At 35.0% G+C, this 22,085-nt stretch overlaps 3 protein-coding genes across 5 annotated transcripts in view; all 3 read left to right on the forward strand.

Moving 5' to 3' along the window:
• PH4alphaEFB (prolyl 4-hydroxylase subunit alpha-1) overlaps window positions 1-16,710 on the forward strand; it is a 41,475-nt gene extending 24,765 nt beyond the window's left edge. For all 3 annotated transcript variants that reach the window (XM_036368165.2, XM_036368166.2, XM_036368164.2), the window contains exons 2-10: window positions 2,587-2,847; window positions 13,782-13,933; window positions 13,997-14,153; window positions 14,239-14,426; window positions 14,659-14,828; window positions 14,906-15,388; window positions 15,446-15,511; window positions 15,923-16,088; window positions 16,152-16,710. In XM_036368165.2, coding sequence (XP_036224058.1) covers window positions 2,633-2,847; window positions 13,782-13,933; window positions 13,997-14,153; window positions 14,239-14,426; window positions 14,659-14,828; window positions 14,906-15,388; window positions 15,446-15,511; window positions 15,923-16,088; window positions 16,152-16,237 — 1,683 coding nt within the window. In that variant the 5' untranslated portion in view covers window positions 2,587-2,632 and the 3' untranslated portion in view covers window positions 16,238-16,710. The remainder of the gene's footprint in view (window positions 1-2,586; window positions 2,848-13,781; window positions 13,934-13,996; window positions 14,154-14,238; window positions 14,427-14,658; window positions 14,829-14,905; window positions 15,389-15,445; window positions 15,512-15,922; window positions 16,089-16,151) is intronic.
• On the forward strand, window positions 8,298-12,303 carry spdo (sanpodo). The gene is made up of 2 exons (XM_014244195.3): window positions 8,298-11,408; window positions 11,477-12,303. The coding sequence occupies exons 1-2, from the start codon at window positions 9,792-9,794 to the stop codon at window positions 11,810-11,812; spliced, it is 1,953 nt and encodes a 650-aa protein (XP_014099670.3). The 5' UTR covers window positions 8,298-9,791; the 3' UTR covers window positions 11,813-12,303.
• Window positions 16,711-19,159: 2,449 nt separating the features above from the next.
• Window positions 19,160-21,986, forward strand: LOC106624460 (prolyl 4-hydroxylase subunit alpha-1). Its single transcript, XM_036368147.2, has 7 exons — window positions 19,160-19,470; window positions 19,544-19,698; window positions 20,040-20,196; window positions 20,264-21,341; window positions 21,415-21,471; window positions 21,534-21,699; window positions 21,765-21,986. The coding sequence occupies exons 1-7, from the start codon at window positions 19,226-19,228 to the stop codon at window positions 21,854-21,856; spliced, it is 1,950 nt and encodes a 649-aa protein (XP_036224040.2). The 5' UTR covers window positions 19,160-19,225; the 3' UTR covers window positions 21,857-21,986.
• The last annotated feature ends 99 nt before the right edge of the window (window positions 21,987-22,085 follow it).

The raw sequence follows: 22,085 nt of genomic DNA on the forward strand, positions 1-22,085 counted from the left end.
ATCGCTATGTCTACATTAGGAAGCACTTGTTTAAATGATCCGAATAGTTTTTGGGCTATTTATGATGGCCATATGTTTAGATATTGCCGTTTAAATGCGTCTGATTCTGTTAGAAAGACCTATTTGTATAGAGAAAATGAAGTACATACTAGAACGTAACTGGCTGATAGGCGTCGATCTTAAAATGCTAAATTTTCTTTTGGGTCAACAAGAGGGATATATCGAATACCCCTGTTTCATATGCTTATGGGATAGCCTAGCCAAGACAAAACACTAGACTAAAAAGCTTGGCCTTTGAGTGTGAATTTAGTACCGGGTAGTATGGTGAATGTCCTTCTAGTCGCCAGAGACCGCATTATATTACCTCTCTATAAATAAAGTTAGGTCTGATAAAATAGTTGGTAAAAGCTCTAAACCAGGAGAGGGAACGTTTGAAATATATCAGTAAAATATTTGCGAAATTGAACACAGAAAACATTAAAGCTGGTATTTTTGACGGTCCTCAAATTAGTTAACTAATAAAGCACCAACATTTATTCCATTCATATTTGTCCTTATCTGTCATATAATCAGTAAAGTATGACATATCTGAATGGATTATATGACAGATAAGGATAAATATAAATGGATTGAACACATAAAGAACAAGCAGAATGCTTTCATTAGGATATTCGTACTATGGAATAGCGATATCAGGGTCGTTTGAGTGCAAATATAATATAATATGATGGCTGGTTTCTGCTGGAGCATTCAAAACAAGACTGATGTTTCCACTCATGCAAGAAAAGCACATAAAAGAAATTTGTTTTATGTTAAGTAAGAGCAATATATTTTTTAGTTCTAAAATTGTAGTATTTTTAGCAACATTTCCAAAACTAGAGCTGCTATAGAAAAATTTACTACAGATTAATAATCAGCGTGACAAAATCATAAAATAATCGGGTAAGAAACTTCATAAAACAAAATAACTGTTTTCCAGTGTAATAGTAATCAGCTGTAAGTACTTGTAATTGCCGCTAATGAATATGCTGTGCGACGAGACTTGCATTGCTGATGTGATTAATTTAAATTCGTTAAAGAAGATGTATATGTTGTTGATGTTGAAATGCATTTTAATTTCCGTTTAGATTCAAAGAAGCAACAATTCGGCATGGATTTGTATGTATGTAGATATATCTCAAAGCAATGAGTGTGGCTAGTTTTGCTCGTATTTGAAGTTTTGTTTTCAATTAATTAAAGTTAACTCGGTTTTTTCTTAGGATTCTTCCTCTCTATAATCATAATTTTTTTCCAATGCCGAAGTTCCGATTGTAATATGTTTATTGGTAGTGTTTTTAGGATTTTTATTCTTAGATGAATTTAACCTTTTATTACAGCTTGTGCCTTTTAACGAATTCGCTAACAAAAGTTTTTATCTATAGCTGTCGATTCGCTAAGCATTGGAGAGTAGTCAATCGAACAAGTTTTACGAAATTTTCAAACCCACAAGCAGCACTTGTGGTTCAACGCCCACACTGACTCATACTCAATTGTGCTACGATTCTTTCTTTTTTCTGTGTCAAAAAACCTTTTAGTGAACCCAATTAAATTATAAGCTTTTAAAATCAAAGAATAAAAAGTAATTTGCGTTTTCACTTATCATTTGAGCCATACACAATAGTAAAACAGATCTAAAATATGCAAAACAAAACTTAGTTCAATTGTGTAGTACTTCTACTAGTTCCTACTTTCTACTCTTAAAAGAATTTACAGTACATAACTTTAAAACTCGTAGTCAAAATATGAAGTCTTGAGTTTGATGTTGGGTTAACGGTACAAAAGAAATGATATTTTACTTAATTTTTTGATGTACAATAGAAAACATTTATTTGCAGTTGTTTTCGATATTTTTATGGCTTGCAGTTCTAGATTTTCAACTAAATTGGGAGAAATTTGTTGGTTTATTTCTTTCCACTGTCAAAGTCTAGCTTATTGCTATTTTATGGCATTTTTATTTTGCTTCAACTAGATTGATTTTAGTTAAACACGTTTCAGTCAATGGATATTCCTTATAAAACAAAAAAAAAGATATTCAAATATTTAAAAATAAAAGGTATTCCTAGATGGGTGTGAAATAAATTATTTACATAAATTTATGATTCCTTTATACATATAAATACTTGTAGATATGTGTATATAAAATTATATATTTTTGCTTTCATCAAAACATGAATTAGCGTCAAAACCTGTCAACAAATTTTCAATCTAAAATGACAAAAATATTAAAATTAAAGCTTTACTTTGCAAGTTGAATGTCTCGTCTGTATAATTTTTCCATCGTATTTTTGATAAATTGGTTGAAATACAATGCAATTACAATAATTATAAAATTTTGAAATATAATTAACGTCGAAAAAACCTTTATGAGTGCTCAAACAGTTTATTTACAACCACCATTATACTCAACTCTATAGGTTTTAACACGACAAATCGTGTCGATGAAGCAATAAGCTCTGAAAATTTAATGCACGATTTGCACTAAGCATCATTAAAAAATAATTCACAAAAAAAAAATATTAAAAAGCGCATTATTTTGTCTGATTTCAGAAATCCCTTACGCCTTTAGCAGTTACGCCTTTTATTCACCACCGAAATGTATCCCAACCAAGGAGGCGTGACGATAACACACTTATCAAAACTTTTGTCAATATGCTTCGTGATCTCTACATTGACGATCCGTTGCACCAATTCCGAAGTGTATACGGCGTTAGCAGAGATGGAAGAACTGCTTGAGACTGAATCGGTATTAATAAATAGTTTAGATGGTTATCTTAAGGTGCAACAACAAAAGTTGGACTACCTCAAAAAGTGAGTATGGAAATATATAAACATTAGAATGCACATCATTATATAATTTATTCAAAACTACAAAATATACATATATACATATGTACATTTTGATTATTTATTTTCCGAAAAAATTCAGAGCAAAAAACTAAACGATTACTTTTTCGACGATATAATTAATTTAATGTGGTAATTAATTGCAAGTTAACCATAAAAAATGTTAACAACCGCAACGCGAAACACCTGCTACACAAACATATGCAGTTATCAAAACGTATAAACTGTTGTGATAGGCAATGACACTGCTTAAATGATGAGAGCATGAGAGCATACATTTTCGGAGCCACTAATAGCTGTTAACAATTATTTTATAATTATAACCAATTTGTTAAATAGATAAGCGATCATGCTGATGAAGCTTCGGTTATGACAAACAGTTTTAATATTAATTGAGCTTGAGTACAGTAGAAATACGGTTTAAAAAAATTGAGAATGACTTATATCATATTATTTATACATATACATATGTATATATATTCATAAACTAAATTGGGTTGATAACTTTAAAGTGGTATTAATCCCAACTGTTGTCCGCAGAACTCATTAAAACATAGATAAAAGATTTCATGATACTTCGAAAACTAAACACGAGATCAAGGCTAGGAAAAAGTAACAAAAGTGAAGATCTTAAATTTGTTCAAAAGGCAATTCAAAAATGATTCCCACTGTGATAGCTAAGAATGTCGGTCCATTGTGTCACCTAAATACTGCTAAGTATTGATCAAAAAGACATCGACAAAGCACTTTGAGCCTGCCTATACTAAAATTTTAATTCGCTAGCTTGAACTGATTGTCAATATATATATAGGTAAATTAGGCAAAGCGCAGAGCAACTAAAGCTTTTCATGACTACCATCTATCACGGTCCTCCGAAGTTCAAAATGAAATGGCAACAATTAAGCAAAGTGCAGAATTCGGTATTTTGATCTTAAGCATTCAGAAGGAAATGAACTTTAATGTACGATTTTTTTTTGGAAATGGCAGAGTCTTCGTGAATATCCAGTTTATTAAAACTAAATCTTTTAAACTTCTACTATATCCGTTCTGTATCACAATACTCAAATAATATATGATTGTATGTACATAAGTTTATAAATTGAGTTTCTACTTTGATAATACCCTACAGGAAAGTTCTTCGGCAACAAAATTGGTTAACTTTAAAAGCACTGAGTTTCAGTACTAGTACACGTTCTCGCACTTTCCATATGAGAAAATACCGCATTTAAGACTTCAATGTTCTAAAAAGTTTTTGTTTACATCCTTTACATAGTTTTTCTATAACTCCAAGCTTATTTGAAATTAACAATCTTTCGTCCATGGACGCATGAAAATACTCTTGCTCGACCCTAACCTCTTCGAGATTCTCGAATTAGTTAAGAAACCCATAAGCGGAATAAAGTATTTAAGAAATGGTTGATTGTTGTATAACCGTTATTTATTCTCATATTTTATTATCTTTTCCTTGAATTTTGAATATTATTTTAAATTTACAACCATTGTGATATGATTCACATTGAATATATAATACCTTAAGCGTTTACAAACTGTTAAGAATTTGTGTAATTTGCACTGGATCCTGAAATAATAAATATTTATTCAATCAGCACAATTTTTTTTCCTGCAGGGTATTTACATGCGCAGTAAAGTAGTCTCGCAAATACTTCTCCTTTAATAAAAGATTTCCTGTTGCATAGCACACACAACAAGAATATGTTTATAGGTAAGTACCTTTCAATAGTTTGAAGTCCTTTGTTGGCGCTGCAATTAAAAACACACAAGGACAAAATTATTAAACCCGACTGAAGAAGGGGAATCAACTTCAAGCAGCTGACAGCTGTTCACAAACTACATTCGAGTCCTTACAACTCCAATGTGTTTGTATTAATGATCTTTTTCAATATGCTCCCTGCCTCTGCGCGCTTCAGTTTAGCTCGCTGACTCCTTCGGCATTCTCCGTGTATACATAGTTGTTTCAGCGCAGCAGTTGTTTCTGCATGTATTGTCATTTTCCTTATGATTGTTTTTGTTGTTGCAAATATTACTAGTTTTGGCGCGTGCCTCCTGCCACAGCATAGGCGCTCTTTGTCTATTTTTTCATATCAGTCGCCTTTGGTTTGGTCTCCTTTTCTAACGGCTGCTTGATCCCATCACACCTTTGCATTTAAGTGCTTACATCTGTATGTATATAAATGATTGCCTCACATAAATAAAACCAACATCTTTTGCTTCATTGTTGCACATTTCTTTGGTACGTGCCACATATTGGCAACAACTGCAGCGAGGCGCTTTGCAACTTATTTATTCCGCCTGCAAAGCAAAATCAACGAAAATAGTGTAATATAGTAGAAATGATGTACTCAAGAGCTAAATAAGATTTTATGTTTAAAAATTTTGCTTTTATAGCAAAATTTGAGAGATTTCTTATGAGTCATACATAATATGATATACAACTTTTGCTTCAGACTTTTGACTTGATTGAAAAGTTTTTTCACATCAAGCCGAATCAAAATGTTGGGCAACTCTAATTTTTTTATGCATTGACAAGCATCAGTCGCCGTATTTATTAGAGAGAAGCACAAAAAACAAAAGGTTCATTCTGACATAACCTAGGAGGAAGGGTAAGCGAGGAAAGTTTTATTTAAATTAGCCATTATAAGAAAAATGAATGATTGTATAACTTTCGTGCCGTTTTCCAAAGTTTCAATTACTCATATCTTGGTTGGAGAATTTTTCAAGATTCTACACAGAGTGTATCCTAACGAAGTCCAAATAACGATACCGACATTTCAGCCACCATAAACAGCTGGTAGATTATTTAACCTTCAGCTTAAGCTCCGACATTATTCTCCCAATAGCAACCGTTTTTTCGAAATATTTGCTCATGACCCATCGACTTTCAATCTCACATTCGCCTTCTACATCTGCTGCTTCAACATAACATACTAATTAACTTGTACGCTTACTGAAAATTGAAGATTTGAATGGATTCATGTTTCTAAGTATAAACCCAGGAGTTATTCATTTTCTATAAATAAAATTACCGATTTTGAACCGATTGTTAGATTAATTTATGTTACCCAAAACGAAGCGAAGTTTCTGGTCTTTAGCAATGAAATTATTTGAAGATTATGATCTTTTCCGTTTTCATAGGAAAATCTACCAGGTTTAATTGCTTCTTCGCGCTCCTCTCCAAATTCAGTAGAAAAGACTTTCCCGCTTTATGTACTTTTACTTACGAATACGAATCCGATAAGAAAATAATGGAATCATATTAGATCGCAGCTTTAGATTTATTTTCAGGTAGGTGAAGTAAGTAAACTCAAAATATTTGAAAATGAGTTTTTATATCGAAATTCTAGCCTGAAATCATCTCTTCCATCACACCGTAGCCTCCTAACTGAATGCGAGTCCAATCTAGGGCGGCAGTAGAGTTCGCTTTGCAATTTAGTGCCAATGAATTCAAGAAAATATCCTTTTAGTTTCTTTAGCACAATGAATCTATAGCCACTAGTCAGTAAAACATTAAAAACTTAATAAACGTAGCATAAATTCTAATGCCTTCCCCTAGCCAACACAGTACCCATTTTCCATTTCGGTATGTTCATTTTATATTAAATGGTGCGTACAGGGCAGTCTTACTAGAGAACACCTCAACAGCCGATACATGAGATATTACAGCGTCCACACTTTTTTACCATATCATTAGATCTAGCAAGGTGGAAATAAGCCAGTATAATACAGTGCTACAATTTTTTTTGTAAATCGTACATGTTGGTAAGAATGATTCTACATTGTATGAAATCTTTCCCGTATTGCTCTAGATGTTTATACTGGTTCAAAGAGTAGACCAAACTAAGGTAGATATGCTATACAAACCGGGTAAATATGAAGATTATTCTAAATATTAGACACATGTCTGTATGCCATTTAAAACCATTCGATGGCTAAGGCGTGGGATCGTGGGAATGCTCAAGGTTTATGACTTTTGATGTGAAGTGTTGATGATAGATTAAAAGGGTCAATAACCCATATGACTCTAAATATCTACATATTATACATACATTTCTGCCATATGTACAAATGAAGCGTACAAATGATATTTCGAAAACTTTCTCAAGGTATAGATTTATTTCCAGGTATAGTTTACCAACTACACACTCTCTATAAAAAATATTGTTAGATTTATGTTCAAACACAGATTTATTTGTGAGATTGTCATCACCCCACCGCCTAATGTGGCATTTATTAACTGTAAGTAATTCGATGCCTAAGCAGTGTTGGCGGCTGCGCCAGCGTTTGCGGTAGCGCCTGCGCACGCTGATCAAATAACCGCATTAGTATCACAGGCTGACAATGCGCTGGCGTGAAACGGCTATTCGAATGATTTGACACACATGTATATACATATGTATGTATTTGAGTGTTTTCATTCAAATGCTTTTAGGAATATAAATATACTTACGTTTCCACCCCTTGAGCGTTGATAAACTGCGAGAGCGTAATAGAGAATATCTTATGCACGAACAGCTTATAATATCCTGAGGATAGAAAATACACTACTTAACATTGGCAGGGTTAATACTCAAATAAACGCGTTTACAGCAACAAATTGTAACGGTCGAATTTGTTTATTTTTGAAAGGAGAGTAAATTATATCAGAAAAAGCTGCGAGTGTTTGTAAATAAAACTACATACCTATATTTGTATTATTTTATGCGCTTTTGTAGGCTTATTAATTTATACTATATGTATTTATATGTGTATCTACATAATTATGTATTGTATACCTGTACCATATTTTGTTAATTTCAATTTGATAATAACGTTTGAGTTATTTGAATGAGCCGAAGTATGAAAAAGTGAATTTTAATTGGTTAAAATACAATGACCTCTTACTCAAGACTCAAGTTTCGACTGCTTGCCCATTGCAAAGTTTCTTCTATCAATTTATCGAATATTTATTGATTACATTACTAACCTCTTTGGAATCACAGTCTATGTTGGTTTCTACAAAACTCAAAAGGGCACATTGTCAAATGAACTAGGGATAGTCACCTTTAAGATTGCAAAACTTTTTATTCAAGCTACGGAAAAATTATCAGTGAGCAACAAATTTACTGTTATCTTTCGAAATTAAGTGTTAGGTGTTGTCTTTTTACTGCTGTCGATAATTACAGTAAATCAAAATATGCCAGTAAGATCAAACCAATACTAAATATTATTAGAGAAGCTCTGTACTGAATTCGCTGTTCGCGAATGAAAATCTAGAATATTTATCTCAAACCAGCCAACATTACCCTTTTGAAATGTTTCAAACGCAAAGACCATATGTAAGTATATATATATGTATATTATATGGTATATGTTTTACAAGTATAGTTAGTCCATTAAGAAACTAATGTAATCATTAATACATATAATTTATTATTAACAACAATATGGTATGTTTAAAAGCTCTAAACATGGTATAAGACTTCTTTCGGACTATTCCGGTTGGAAACTCTTAAAAGCTATACATTTTAATTGTCATTCGGTATAAATTTTAAACCTGCATATATATTTCGGTCATGAAAGTAGTTCTTAAAATATCCAAAAGTGCTTAGAATCCTGATATTATCGGATAAAATCGAACCGGTTATCATCGATAGGGAAAAAACCGTTCTCAAACTCATATTTGTAGGATTTACGCTTTATTGGAAAATAGCTTTTTCTAACCAAAAATTTTAACCGGCTCGAAACCTTGAGCCAGCTTCATATAAAATAACTACTCAACTCGTTTTTCGAGAACATATTCGTACTCGCTATTAACGTTAACGGTGACAATGAAAATGCTTTTTATAAACGACGGCTGCGCTTGCGCAAACAAAGCGTACACATGGCAAAGCTAGCGCCGGGGGTGGAAGAGTGATGAAGGTAACTGCTAGAAGAAAATGCTTGCGTACAAAAACTACCCTCTGAAGTTATGTGTGTCGCACGAGTCATTGACATACAATAGCAAAAACATATTATATTTACTATGTGAATACTATGTGAATACAAAGTTATTAAGAATTTTTTTTCACTGTACTAAACATGTACATATGCATGGATGAATGTATGTGTAATGTTGTGTTGGTAGACACCAAGAGTCGATCCTAGCTGGTGCCACTGGCGGTGCTCGTCAACTAACTGCTGGCAGGCAAGCAGCCGTTGCAGGAGCAGATGTTTCCAATTGAGGCGAATATGCGCGCGCCAAAGCAAATGCCACTGCATTGTCCAAAAGACTTTGTTGGTGTGCGCGAGTACACAAATGTTTGTATGTACTTTTGATAATCGGCGGTTCGACTCTGTCTCGCAGTGTTATTTAGCGCAATTATTATTACACTGAGGGCACACACACACAAACCACCACACCACCGGCACTAAGTATTATGGCACGATCTATAGAGGGGGAGCTGTGCGCCGTCGTCGTCAATTCATCCACACATGAGTGGTTGTATACACACACACACACACACACACACATACACAAATTTCAGTAGTCCGACAGAACCCAAACGGGGTTGCAATTCGTAGCTTCTACATTTGGCAGTTGGTCTTCTGACTTTAACGACAGTCTTCAGACTTCAGCAGTTGTGTAGAAGAAGTCGTCGCGTGTGGAAGCAAAAAAATTTCGGAAAAGCATTTTGAAACGTTTCAAAATTGAGTGAAGTGTTGATAGTTTCTTTAAAGTGAGAGTTAGTATGGTTCTACGATAAATATGAATTATTATTAAAAATCCATCGAGAAGTTCATTATTTCAAGTGTGCAAAAACGATTAATTAGAAGAAGTATCTTTAATTTGCGTTACTCAAACCACCGAAGAAGATCTAAAACTCGGTGAATAAAGACAAATTTAAACGCTGTAAACTTATAAACCTAGCGAAATGTCGCAACACAACTACACGAATCCGGCATTTTGTCAAGGCAGTGAATTCTACCCTACAAGCGGCATTGAATTGGACTCGGTGCAACAACCCGTCGAAGCGATCTACAATCGGAGCTTGAATATGTCTTATGGCGGACATTCGGCGCAGATAAATGCACGCGTTGGTCCCCTACGTCTTCAACGAAGCATGTCGACGCGTTCGGTTAACACGCAAAAACGCCAGAAAACAACAAATCTACCTGAAGTGCACTCAAGACGTCCACCGAAACCGCACCAATACCAACTACAACAACAGCAGCAGCTACAGCTACGCCAGAACCAACATATTCCACAACAACATTTCATAAAAAGCCAAGCTTCTACAACGCCTACGCACAAAACAAACAACTTTAATGCCGTTACCGAGCCAACGAATTTCGAAACGCGTTCGAATTCCGGCCGTTACGCGCTTGTGCCGTTGGAGGATTTGCCTTCGGCCGTAAATAATAATAATAATAGCCGTTACGCAATTGTGCCAGGTCCAACCGCGCCTCTAACAACGCTACATCGTTATGCGAAATCTCAGGATAACCTCGATTGTTATTGTTCTGAAGGGCGCTTAAACAGTGACGATGAACCCGCCTCATTTCACGAGGAGCCCAACTCATTTCATGGTCAAGCGTCTGAGGCGGCTTTCACGAGTCTACCACCAGTCTTTGAGCGTGGCAGAGCAGCACATTCAATTGCGAAGCAGCCACAACCGTTGGCGCCGAAGATTAAGCATGGTTTCTCAAGCGATTTCGGTAGTAAAACCTTTTTAATTGTGGATAAGAATAGCAATCAACGCTATCAAATGGTGCCCACTGCAGAGAATGAAGAATTGGTCGATGACAATCAGGAGATCATACAAATGCACAATGGTCGTGCGCATCGCTATGCGGTCATACCTACCGAAGAGGAAGAGGAAAACATGCTCACCGCAGAGGATGAGGAGGAAGAGACGTGTCTGAGCAATCCCGATTTAAATCGCAGCGAGAACTTCTTTATTGGCAATACCATAAAAACACCGAGAAATGCAACGCTACGCACATCAACACCACAGAAACTGCCAGCCACGACGCACGCACCCAGTGGCAATACCTCCTACCCTGGTACGCCCATGAAAAATCCCGCGGCTACTAAAATGTTGCACGAACTACTCTCGACACCACGCAAAACCCCACTTCCTCGTAGCTTAACACGACGCAATTTGTCGCCCATGGAATGCTTGCCGGAGAACCAACAACAAGAGCAACAGCGTACCAAATACCTTTATCGCAGCCAACAACAATTGTATTGCACGCCTAGTGAACGTCGCGTTGAACGCACCGCTCAGAGTTTACACTACGAATCTGTGAAGACGCAAGGTGATCGCACAATGGCGGTCATAACACCACGCATAACCGCGCATCAATCGAAGATTTATCCTGAAGTGGAGGAGGAGGACTGCAGCAGCATACACGGCAAGTCCACCAACACCACTATGCCCTATCAGCAAAAGGTGGCCAATGCGTCAATCACACTAGCCATAGTCTCGCTTATGATGGTGATCAGCAACAGCATGAATTCAGCGCTTATTATCTACATGATTGCTCATGTAAGTCCGATTTGTGGTGTGAGTGAACACAATATTAACATAAATATTTCTTTTCTCTCACACTCTAGTTTGGAAAGTCATTCTATTTACAATACAGCTTGGTATCCGCCTTTAGTGGCGTCGGTCTTGGCTTTCTAGGTTTTCGTTCACGACATTGCGAGTGGTTACCGAATCGCAGCTACATTTCCGGTTATATATTGTTAACGGTATTCAGTTTGCTTAAATGTTGTTGTCTTGTGGTTATTCTCGTGTTGGATCCTTACCCTGGACTGCCGCTGCACGATGTTACCACAGGCGTTATACTGGGTCTCTCGACATTCACGATTTTCTTCATCGGCCTAGGCGTAATCGGCTCACTTTGGTGTTACCGACCTCCACCAGATAATCGCGTTAATGTGGCTTAGGTTTTTGTATGCAACTTCATAACAAAATATTTTTTTTTTAATTTTTTATCACTTAAGTACTTATTTATCTTTTATTATTTATTTATTTAATTTAATCTGTATTTTTAGTTATTTGTTATTTATTTAGTTTAGTTCACAAATGTAATACAAAAATTATATTCACGGCTAAAATACCAAAAATAAGTAGAACAAGTTGTTCATCAATTTACACTGTTCGAAAAAAGACTGTAAATAACTACATATCTTTTGAAATATACAGAAGAAAGAGGCACACACAATCCAGTTTTAGTTCATAAGTTATGCAGATATTCATATATACATAAATGGTTGTACTGTTATATGGTTGTCATAGTGTTAGTTTTATAGTGATTATATAGGAGTTAAATTTTTTGATCATCTCTGATATAGGAAGCATTTAATTAGTAGACATTGTAAAAACTAAGACACAAGTTCAAAAATGTACTTATTTATTTATATATTAATCATTAGTTTTCGAATATATGTAAGTAGTTTAAGTGCATATGGTGCATTTTATAGCATCGCAGTCATTTGTAATAAATGTAAATCTATAAAAAAAAAATAATAATAAAGATTTTCGAAATCAAAACAACTTAGTATTATGTTATATTTTATTTAGCGAAGCTTATAAATTAATTCCAAAACTATTAGACCTATTAATTCTAAATGTATAAAGAAATATATTTATCTGGATTTTGTTTGGTCAGTTTGTATGGCAGATACATTGCCTTACCTTACCAAATTTCGTAAATAGGCCTTTTCAAATAAAAACGTTTTCCATACGGAGACGAGTTTAACCGATCATCGGGGGAAAATGACGTGTGTAAAATTTCAGATAAATATCTCAAAGGAACTAGTTTGCGTATATACAGGCGGACAGACAGATGGGGATTTCTAAATCGACTCAGCTCATCGCGCTGATCATTTATATATATAATTTCAGACGTTTCCTTCTGGGTGTTACAAACTTCGTGAAATCATAAATCCTTTTAGGTTATAATGAAACGTTCACTTTATTTTGAGATTTCGACTGCTCTCCGAGATATTGGTTTAAATTTAGTTCCTGAGAACCTGAAGTGATCTACTTTAATTTGGAACTTCAACCTTTTTCCCGGATAAATAAATAGGTCTAAATTTTGTTCCTGAAGAACTGAAAGGGGTTTACTTTATGTTGGAAATCAGACCGTTTCACAAGATATCGATCGCAATTTTATTCTTGAGAAATTGAAATGGTAATTTCTGAAGAATGTAGACAGAAAATTAATAATATAAGGATATCAAACAGGTCGCTGTGCAACATTTCAATCGAAATGTAGTCGTGTTGCCTCTTATCGAAAGTATTAAAACCGAAAAGATTACACATTTCTTTGCAGACGCCAAGTGGCCAATTAAAGCAATAGTAAAACAAGATATGTTAGAAGTTTTAAAATTTTGCCCCAAATATAATAAATTAAAAAAAAAAAACCTTGCAAAAAGTTTTAGAATTAACTAATAACCATACGATGAAGATGATCACAGTCATTTGGAGCATTGAAAATGGCCAATTACTTAATATATTTTCAACAAAATGAAATTTAAGGAATTTTAAAACTAGTAAAAATTTTGATATTTTTCATTTCTCTACCAAATAAGCATCTACCAAATAAGCATTATGTTCTATTATAGTCATATATCATATTAATTTTAGACAAAACACAATCCACAGCCTTCTTCGATTCGTCACTTTCCTGTTCGCTAAGTTTGAGATCTGCTGTGTTGTCAAAACGTTGACATGTGAAAATAACAGTAATGTTGCTCAGTTGATTTAATACAAAATAATTTATGGATATATACATACATAAGTATGTATATAAAATCGTATTATATCTTTGTATTCTATTTCTATTTGCTTTATGCTAGTTTTTCGTTAAACATTACGGAATCAATTTTTTTTTCAATTTACTTCTTACAGTAAGCTTGGCGAATACCAAAGAGAACATGAGGACGCAGCCACAGACATGCCGGCCTACGTCTCAAATCCAATTAACGCATATCTGCTGACAAAACGTTTGACTACCGATTGGCGGCAGGTGGAGAATTTAATGTCGCACGATGTAGGCGTCGGTAGGCTAAGTTGTTTAAATTTTCAAATATTTGTGCGTTGGCTAACCTTTGAGCATATTTTAGAATTCTTGACTAATATTACCAATTATCGACATGTTCTGAAGTTTCCATCAGATGAAGACTTAAATGGTGCGGCAGTGGCGTTAATGCGTTTACAGGACACCTATAAACTGGATACCTCTAGTGTAGCACGTGGCATGCTCAATGGCATACAGTACAGGTAAGGGAATATCAAAAATACACACTTACAAATATATTAAATGAATATACCATACAAATGTATTCATTTTTCTTATTTCTTCTAGTACGGCAATGTCATCAGATGACTGCTTCGAGTTGGGTCGCCAATCTTATGTAAATCACGACTACTACCATACAGTTTTATGGATGAATGAAGCAATGACACGCCTTCAAGAGGAACCACAAAATCAAACACAAACTTTTACACGCGCTGATATTTTGGAATATCTGGCATTTTCCACCTATAAACAAGGTACATACTTTACAGTTTTTGAAAAAATTATACTGATTATAAAAGAAACTAGTAGCGACCACAAAAACAAAAACTAATTGTATTGTCAAAAATGTTTGTGGTTTTATAAAATGTGTTCTAAATCGTGATCACCCTGTACTTCATATCTTTTAATGTATAGTATCCCAGTTTCCATTGCATACTTATAGGCTCATGTCAAGTCAGTAAGTCACTCATTGTTAACCCATTACAGGTAACGTTGAAAGCGCACTCACGATGACTAATGAACTTCTGCAACTAACACCCGATCATGAACGCGCTCGTGGTAATAAGGTATTCTATGAGAAGGAGATTGCCGAACTTAAAGCTGAAAGCAAAGTTAAAGGTGATGATGGTAGTGAGAGCACACCAGTCTCCGACTTGGTGAGTACTTTGTTTTTTAACTGAAGAAAACTAACAAATTGCTTTTATAAATTTTTTCCAACACCTCATTATTGCAGCCCATCAGCAAAGGTGATCCAAGCATATACACTTTCAACGAGCGCAAATCCTATGAAATGCTTTGTCGTGGCGAATTGAAGCCGTCGCCTGCGGATTTGCGACCATTACGCTGCCGCTATGTGAATAATAATGTGCCGTTCCTGCGCATAGGGCCACTTAAACTCGAAGAAGCCTACTTGGATCCATACATTGTGATGTATTATGACGTTATGCAAGACGACGAGATTGAGTTGATCAAGAAGATGGCACGTCCACGCTTCCGTCGCGCTACAGTACAGAATTCGGTGACTGGTGAATTGGAAACCGCAAATTATCGTATCAGTAAATCGGCGTGGTTACGCACAGAGGAGCATAAGATTATCGAGAATATTGTGCAACGCACGGAAGATATGACGGGTTTAGATATGAGTGTAGCAGAAGAATTGCAAGTTGTGAACTATGGCATAGGGGGACACTATGAGCCACATTTTGATTTTGCAAGGGTGCGTAAAAGTAGAATATAATTAATTCGTATGAGAAATAATTGAAATATTTTACAGAAAGATGAAATTCGTGCCTTCCAGGGACTCAATACAGGCAACCGCATTGCAACGGTGCTCTTCTATGTGAGTATATTTGAAGCACATACAAAATGTATTTATTGTTATATAACGGCATTATGAGAGAATGAGCTCGGTTTACTTTTAATACAAATATACCTATATCAATGTTCCTGGTACCCAAGAGTTACTTCTGTCCAGAATACTTTTGTGGAATCTTTAAAGAATGAGAGAGTACACATTGACACTCTAAATTATAAACGAACGATTAAATTTTACGGTAATTATAAAAAAAATGAGTCCAAAAAAGAGCTTTAGGAGAGGGAACATTTCGAGAAAGAAACATTTCGAGAATGAAGACATAGGTGTATAGGTTTCGATAAGTGAATATGGAGACTAATTAGGTCTTTATAAGTACTTACACTTCAAGCTGAAGATCTGAAGACTTATTAAATGTTTTTTTTTCATCCCTTACAGATGAGCGACGTCGAACAAGGTGGTGCCACCGTCTTCACAAATCTACGCATTGCTTTGTGGCCCAAGAAGGGCTCTGCTGCTTTTTGGTACAATTTGCACAAATCCGGTGAAGGTGATTTCAGAACTCGTCATGCCGCCTGTCCCGTTCTTACAGGCTCTAAATGGGGTAAGAAAAAATCTCAATATAATAATTTACAATATGTAATTTTCGATATGAAATATTTTTCAGTTTCCAACAAATGGATACATGAACGAAATCAAGAATTCCGTCACCCATGTGGACTTGAACCGGATCATGGCGAGTTTGCAATTTAGTGCAAGAATTTAAAAATTCATCACAAAACAACAATAGAAGCTTAAATCAGCAGATTGATTGGACTTGTTATTAGTACTTGCACTTGATCATACTAACTTATTTCACAAGCTCTATGGTTCAGCTTTACTTTCTTTAACACATTGGACTCGTTTAAAACCACTTTAGAATCTCTGCCGAAAATTGTGTGCAATAAACTCGTTTGAAAATTCGAATTTAAATTGAACGCGGCATTCAAAACATATTCACCTGCAGAGATGTATTTAGACAATATGAAAGGATTCATCTGAGAAATTCGATATGCCATTTTATAAATGCCGCAAATTTCCGGGGTGCTATCCGGACTGCATGTAAACTTAGTGAATTTAGATGCTTAGCTGTTAAGTACTTTTTTTTATTATATATGTATTTAGTGTTCATATGAAATTTTATAAATTATGTAAATATAGAAAGAATTAGAAATGTTTTAAAACAACTTTTGTTTTACTATGCTGGTACGCTGAGAGTAAAACCTGGCCCAGGGGTAAAAATTGGGTGCCCCCTCCCCACAGAAATGTTTCTAATACTTTAAACCTTTATTAACTATCTTCCCACTTACTACTTCAATGTTTTCGAAAAATACACTTCAAGCTGAAAGAATAGTAAGTCAAATACGACGTGGTGTTTTATGTTCTGACATCTGTATAAAATTTTTTTTTTTTTTGATGTTGGGTGGAACAAATTTCTTTTATACGTCTTTGAAAGGCAATAATGTATAAATCAGTTCATACAAGTACACAGAGTCAAAAATATTTTTTTCAGATTATGTCGGAATATATGTACATATGAATATAGGGACAGCAAGACTTGACAGTTAATAAGAAGACAAAACCATCTCATTCAAACATTTATTTATCGATCTGATTAATGAAAAAACGGTTCTTTTGAAATATATTATCTATCATGATTAAGTTGTTGAACATGCAACTTAAAATCCTCCAATCTTCAATTGTTCGGAACTTATTAGTGAGTTTTTCGAGCTTTGGTGACAGCGAATGCGTCAGTAATAGTCTGGAAATCCAACTTCTGGGCTAATTCTACCTCTAGATACAGCGTAGCTAGTCCTGAAATCATGCTCTGTGACGAGCATGCTCGATGAAAATTTTTGATCCTTGCTAAATCACTTGAAACAGAAACGGGTAAAGTGCAAATTATTCTCCAAGCGATGCAAATATATGGGAAAAGTTTTTCTAATTTTCGAGCATTGATGGCATTCAATACGTTGTATAGAGTAAGACGTGTTTCAAAAATTGCATTGTAAATATGTTTGAGGTGAATAGCTTCATTGGAGAACTTATCACATGCATCAACTTAATAATTTTTTTGCAAAATTTTTGCAGCTTCGTTGAGTTTATCTTCTTTCATATCATGGAACTGCGTTAAAAATGAGAACAATTTCTTTTGCATTCAATTTCTTCTTTACTGTAATTTTCATCCACTTCTTCATGTAAGTCGTTTATGTGTTTTTTTTGTTTTTGTTTTTTTTTTGCTGATGATAAAATCGTCTCAACATGATTTAAATTCTCTGTAGCAATTTTGCATTCTTTATAAATGGCTTTCCACTGGTAGCGCAGAATTTGCAAATCCACAAGAAGGATTTCTATATTTCTAACTTCAGCGTCGATGGTGGCATTGATCTCTGGAATCACCAAGTTTCTTCCATTGATTTACTGTAGGATTTTAAACTATAAGCAGGCCATAAAAACGGACTCAAATATGCCGTAAGATTGAGTTTTTTAACATATTTCAAAGCGTTTATCAATCGGGAAGATTTTTCGCAAATGGCTTGACGGCATCGATGCTGGCAGATCACTTTGTATTAGAAAGACAGTGAAGTGAATTGGGTATTTTGGATTTCAGAATTTCCCAACGTTGCCGGCTGCTACTGAAATTATAAACGACAGCAAAAAAAAAATTAATGCTTAAGAATAGCTTTCAATCGAGTCTACTCCAACCAAATTCAGCATGTGGGGTGGCTACAGTGCTAAAGAACTGCATACTTATTTTTACGTGAGATGTGATTTTACGCTCCTTCATATTTGCGGCTTATATTGCTACCATTATCGTAGTCCTGTCCACGTCAATCTTCTAATGTTTTTCAAATTAAAACAAGTGCTTTGTCGCTTTTTTCGTGACAATCTACAAAATCGCGAAAACTTTCCCTTATCGGTAATCACAACGTTTAAATATATGTTCGAATTAATCACTTGTCAAAAGCATTCGATTGTTTAACTATTCACTTAATTTTTTGGAAAATACGGGCCTCTTCGAGACATCCGTGTCCGTGAGGATTTACCCCCGCGTTTCATCCATTAACATCAGACCAGACTGAAACTCGTACTTTGGATTAGTACCAGATGGTTCTTTAACAATCGGAAACTTTGGTCTTAGTTATCTTAATACTTATCAACCCATTGCTTTGCATTACTTTTTTCTTTGAAAAATTACTCGTAGTTGGGCTAGCGTCACTTTGTAACCAATAACTTGAAAGCGATTGATGGAAATGTGCTGAAACTTTGACGGTATTTTAGCTTAGGCTAATACTTTAAGACAAGCACAGTAATTTTATTTTTGCAGTGCGAGCTCTCGGTATACATATATATGAATAGGTAGGTATATTCTCGTATAAATTTAAAATACATAAGTATGTATGCATTTCATAAATATAAAATCTATAAATTGTATTTAGATAAGTGCACATTGACCTATAAATTGGCTGACGTATTACGTATACCTATGTACATATGTACCATATATGTATCTATTGACATACATATACATACATATACATACCGGCTTTAAACAAACTGAAACACCTGCACATAGCTGTCGTGTGAATGACTTACTCTAAGCTACACTTCCCAAAATCGTAAAAATACTAGACTTCCTTCTCATTTCAAGAGCAGTATTGAAAGCGTCAAGAACTAAAACAACCAGCAGACGTGAGAAGAATGACTTTGCAAGCGCAACTTCAAAATAGAACCAAGCGAAAGCCTAACCTTAACGGTAAAATAGATACAACTCTTCACGGCTACTTTCCACTACTGTTCATCGCATTTTTATCTGTCACCTGTCAAGCTGAATACTTCTCATCAACCGACAGCATACCAGCGCTGGCAATCGCAGAGGAAGATTTAATACAGTGGTATAGGAATTTGCTCGATTCTCAGGCGGACGATTTTGCAGTATATCGCAAGTTGGTGCATAGTTATTACTAAAACCAGCTGTTTGGCATTACTAGTGAACTGTATAAATTAAATTTATTTCAGTTTCATAGAAAAAGTAAAGAAGGAACATGCATTGGCGCTAGAGGATCCCGAGGAATATCTGGGAAACCCTTTAAATGCATACAAATTAATTAAACGAACTGTTGTTGACTGGACTGTTATAACGGAAAATGTTGGGTATAACAAAGGCCTGAAAGGTGAGTGTTTGACGAATTTTATAGTTTGATATTTCCACGTTCATTAGTTCCTATAATTGGCTTCATCACACTAAATACTTCAGAAAGCCTATTAATTTGGAAAATTAGCGAATTATTTACAATAATTAATGTTTAATATATGAGAACAAAAATTGCTAATTGACGGATTTTATTGGCTGCCCAAAACACCTATACTACAATTTTTCGGCAAGGTTCTTAATATTGTACCGAAATTGGGTTTCGGGTTGACTACCTCTTTTATCATTAAATTATTAAGTTTTAGATTCACACTAGCGACATAATTAACATATGTAGCTTAAAAAATATTATCCAAAACATAGCACTTAAGGAAAACCTAACGGCGTTAACTGCGGATATTTCTTTTCCTGACGTTAATGAACTACGCGGTGCGGCCAAGGGTTTGGGTCGCCTACAGACCATATATAATTTAAGAACACCAGATTTGGCAGATGGTGTTATCAGTGGCGTTTATTACGGGTGAGTGAAATTGGAAACAAAAGTTTAATTGTGGAATTACAAAGTTAACATCTTCTTATTTCTCAAGTTCGGATCTCTCTGTACACGAATGTTTTGAAATCGGAAGCAATCTTTTCGAAGTTAAGGAATATCCTTTGGCAATAGAATGGTTACATTTAGCATTGAAGCTGATTTATAATGGTGAAACTGTGAGCATTAAAACTTCAGAAAGTGATTTTGGTGATAAAGAGAACACAGATGATGATACAGAGTTGAGAAGAAATGAAGCTGAATATGCCGATGAATATGACCATGAAGATGACGATGACGATGAAGATGGCGATGACGATGACTATGAAGATGATGAGATGGAAGATCTTATTTATGAACCACGATATGGTGTATTTGCTCCTGTAGTATTGTTCGATTGGGATGAAGATGGTAACATAATTACTGAAGATGATATTGAAAGAAATGACAACCGTCAAGAAAAATCATCTGCATCTGAACAAGACCCGGTAACAGAGAAAATATTAATCGAAACACTGGAATATTTAACACTCGCCAACTATGAGTTGAGCCAACAAGACGAAATGCAGATTTACATTAACGAAATATTAGATATAAATCCGGAACATGTTTTTAAAGACTTGAGAGTTTATATGAATACTAAAGAACCTCAAAATCGCCCCGCTTTCGACAGTTTCTTTGATTTGCAGCGTTTCGAATGGTTTGCGAACTACTCACGTTTGTGTCAAGGTCAACAAGTGAAACAAAAAGGACTACATCAACTCAAGTGCAAATTAGATACTCTCAATAAACCACTATTCATATTGGCGCCATTGCGAAAAGAAGAATTGCATGCAGATCCCGAAATTGTCGTGTACCATGGACTGCTAAGCGATAAACATATTGATGAGATACTTGATCAGTCCGAAGCACATATGGTTCGTTCACGTGTTGGCGGTGGAAATGAACATTTGGTTCGCGATGTGCGCGTCAGCCAACAAACTTGGCTAACATATCATAGTCCAACGCTAAAATACATCTATCGTACGGTATCGGCTATAACTGGTTTCGATTTAACGAATGCTGAAGATATGCAGGTGGCAAATTATGGCATCGGGGGGCAGTACGATCCGCACCACGACTATTTCGATAACTTTGTATGCAAACAAAAAATAATTTAAAGTCGAAATGTAGGGTTCATAATTTTATTTTCTTTACTCATTTGAACAGGATCCGACTGTTAAATCTCCATGGATTGGAAATCGCATAGCAACACATTTATTCTTTGTATGATCAATTATGCATTAACTGCTTCTTTGAATTCTTTTAACGATAGTCATTGTTACTAGGCTTCTGACGTCGAGCAGGGCGGTTATACTGTGTTTCCCTTCTTGAATGTTTACGCAAAACCCGTAAAGGGTTCGATGGTTATGTGGCGTAACTTGCATAAGTCTTTGGATCCCGACAGACGTACTTTGCATGCCGGCTGCCCCGTAATCAAGGGCACCAAGCGAAGTAAGTTCTAAATATTATACATACGCATTAGGAATAAATAAATAATATATTCATTTACTCCACAGTTTGCAATATTTGGGTCCATTCTGGATATCAGGAATTTAGCCATCCCTGTGGTTTAATACGTGACAACTACAAGTCGGCTCATGTCAAATAGAAATAATAAATAAATATATATATATATAATGTAGTTAAGTTAAAATAATTCATTTTTGTTTCTAAATAAGCTAATAAATATTACCATAAAATATCTAATAATTATCTCATGTATATGTATGGTATGTACAATACATAGACTTTTATTTATTTATTCTCTGTACACATGAGAACAGAAAACACTTATTCAAAAGAAAATATGTACATATGTTTGTGTTGGTGTTAAAAAT

The sequence above is a fragment of the Bactrocera oleae genome, chromosome 2 (genome assembly GCF_042242935.1).
Source record: "Bactrocera oleae isolate idBacOlea1 chromosome 2, idBacOlea1, whole genome shotgun sequence".
NCBI classification, from domain to species: domain Eukaryota; kingdom Metazoa; phylum Arthropoda; class Insecta; order Diptera; family Tephritidae; genus Bactrocera; species Bactrocera oleae.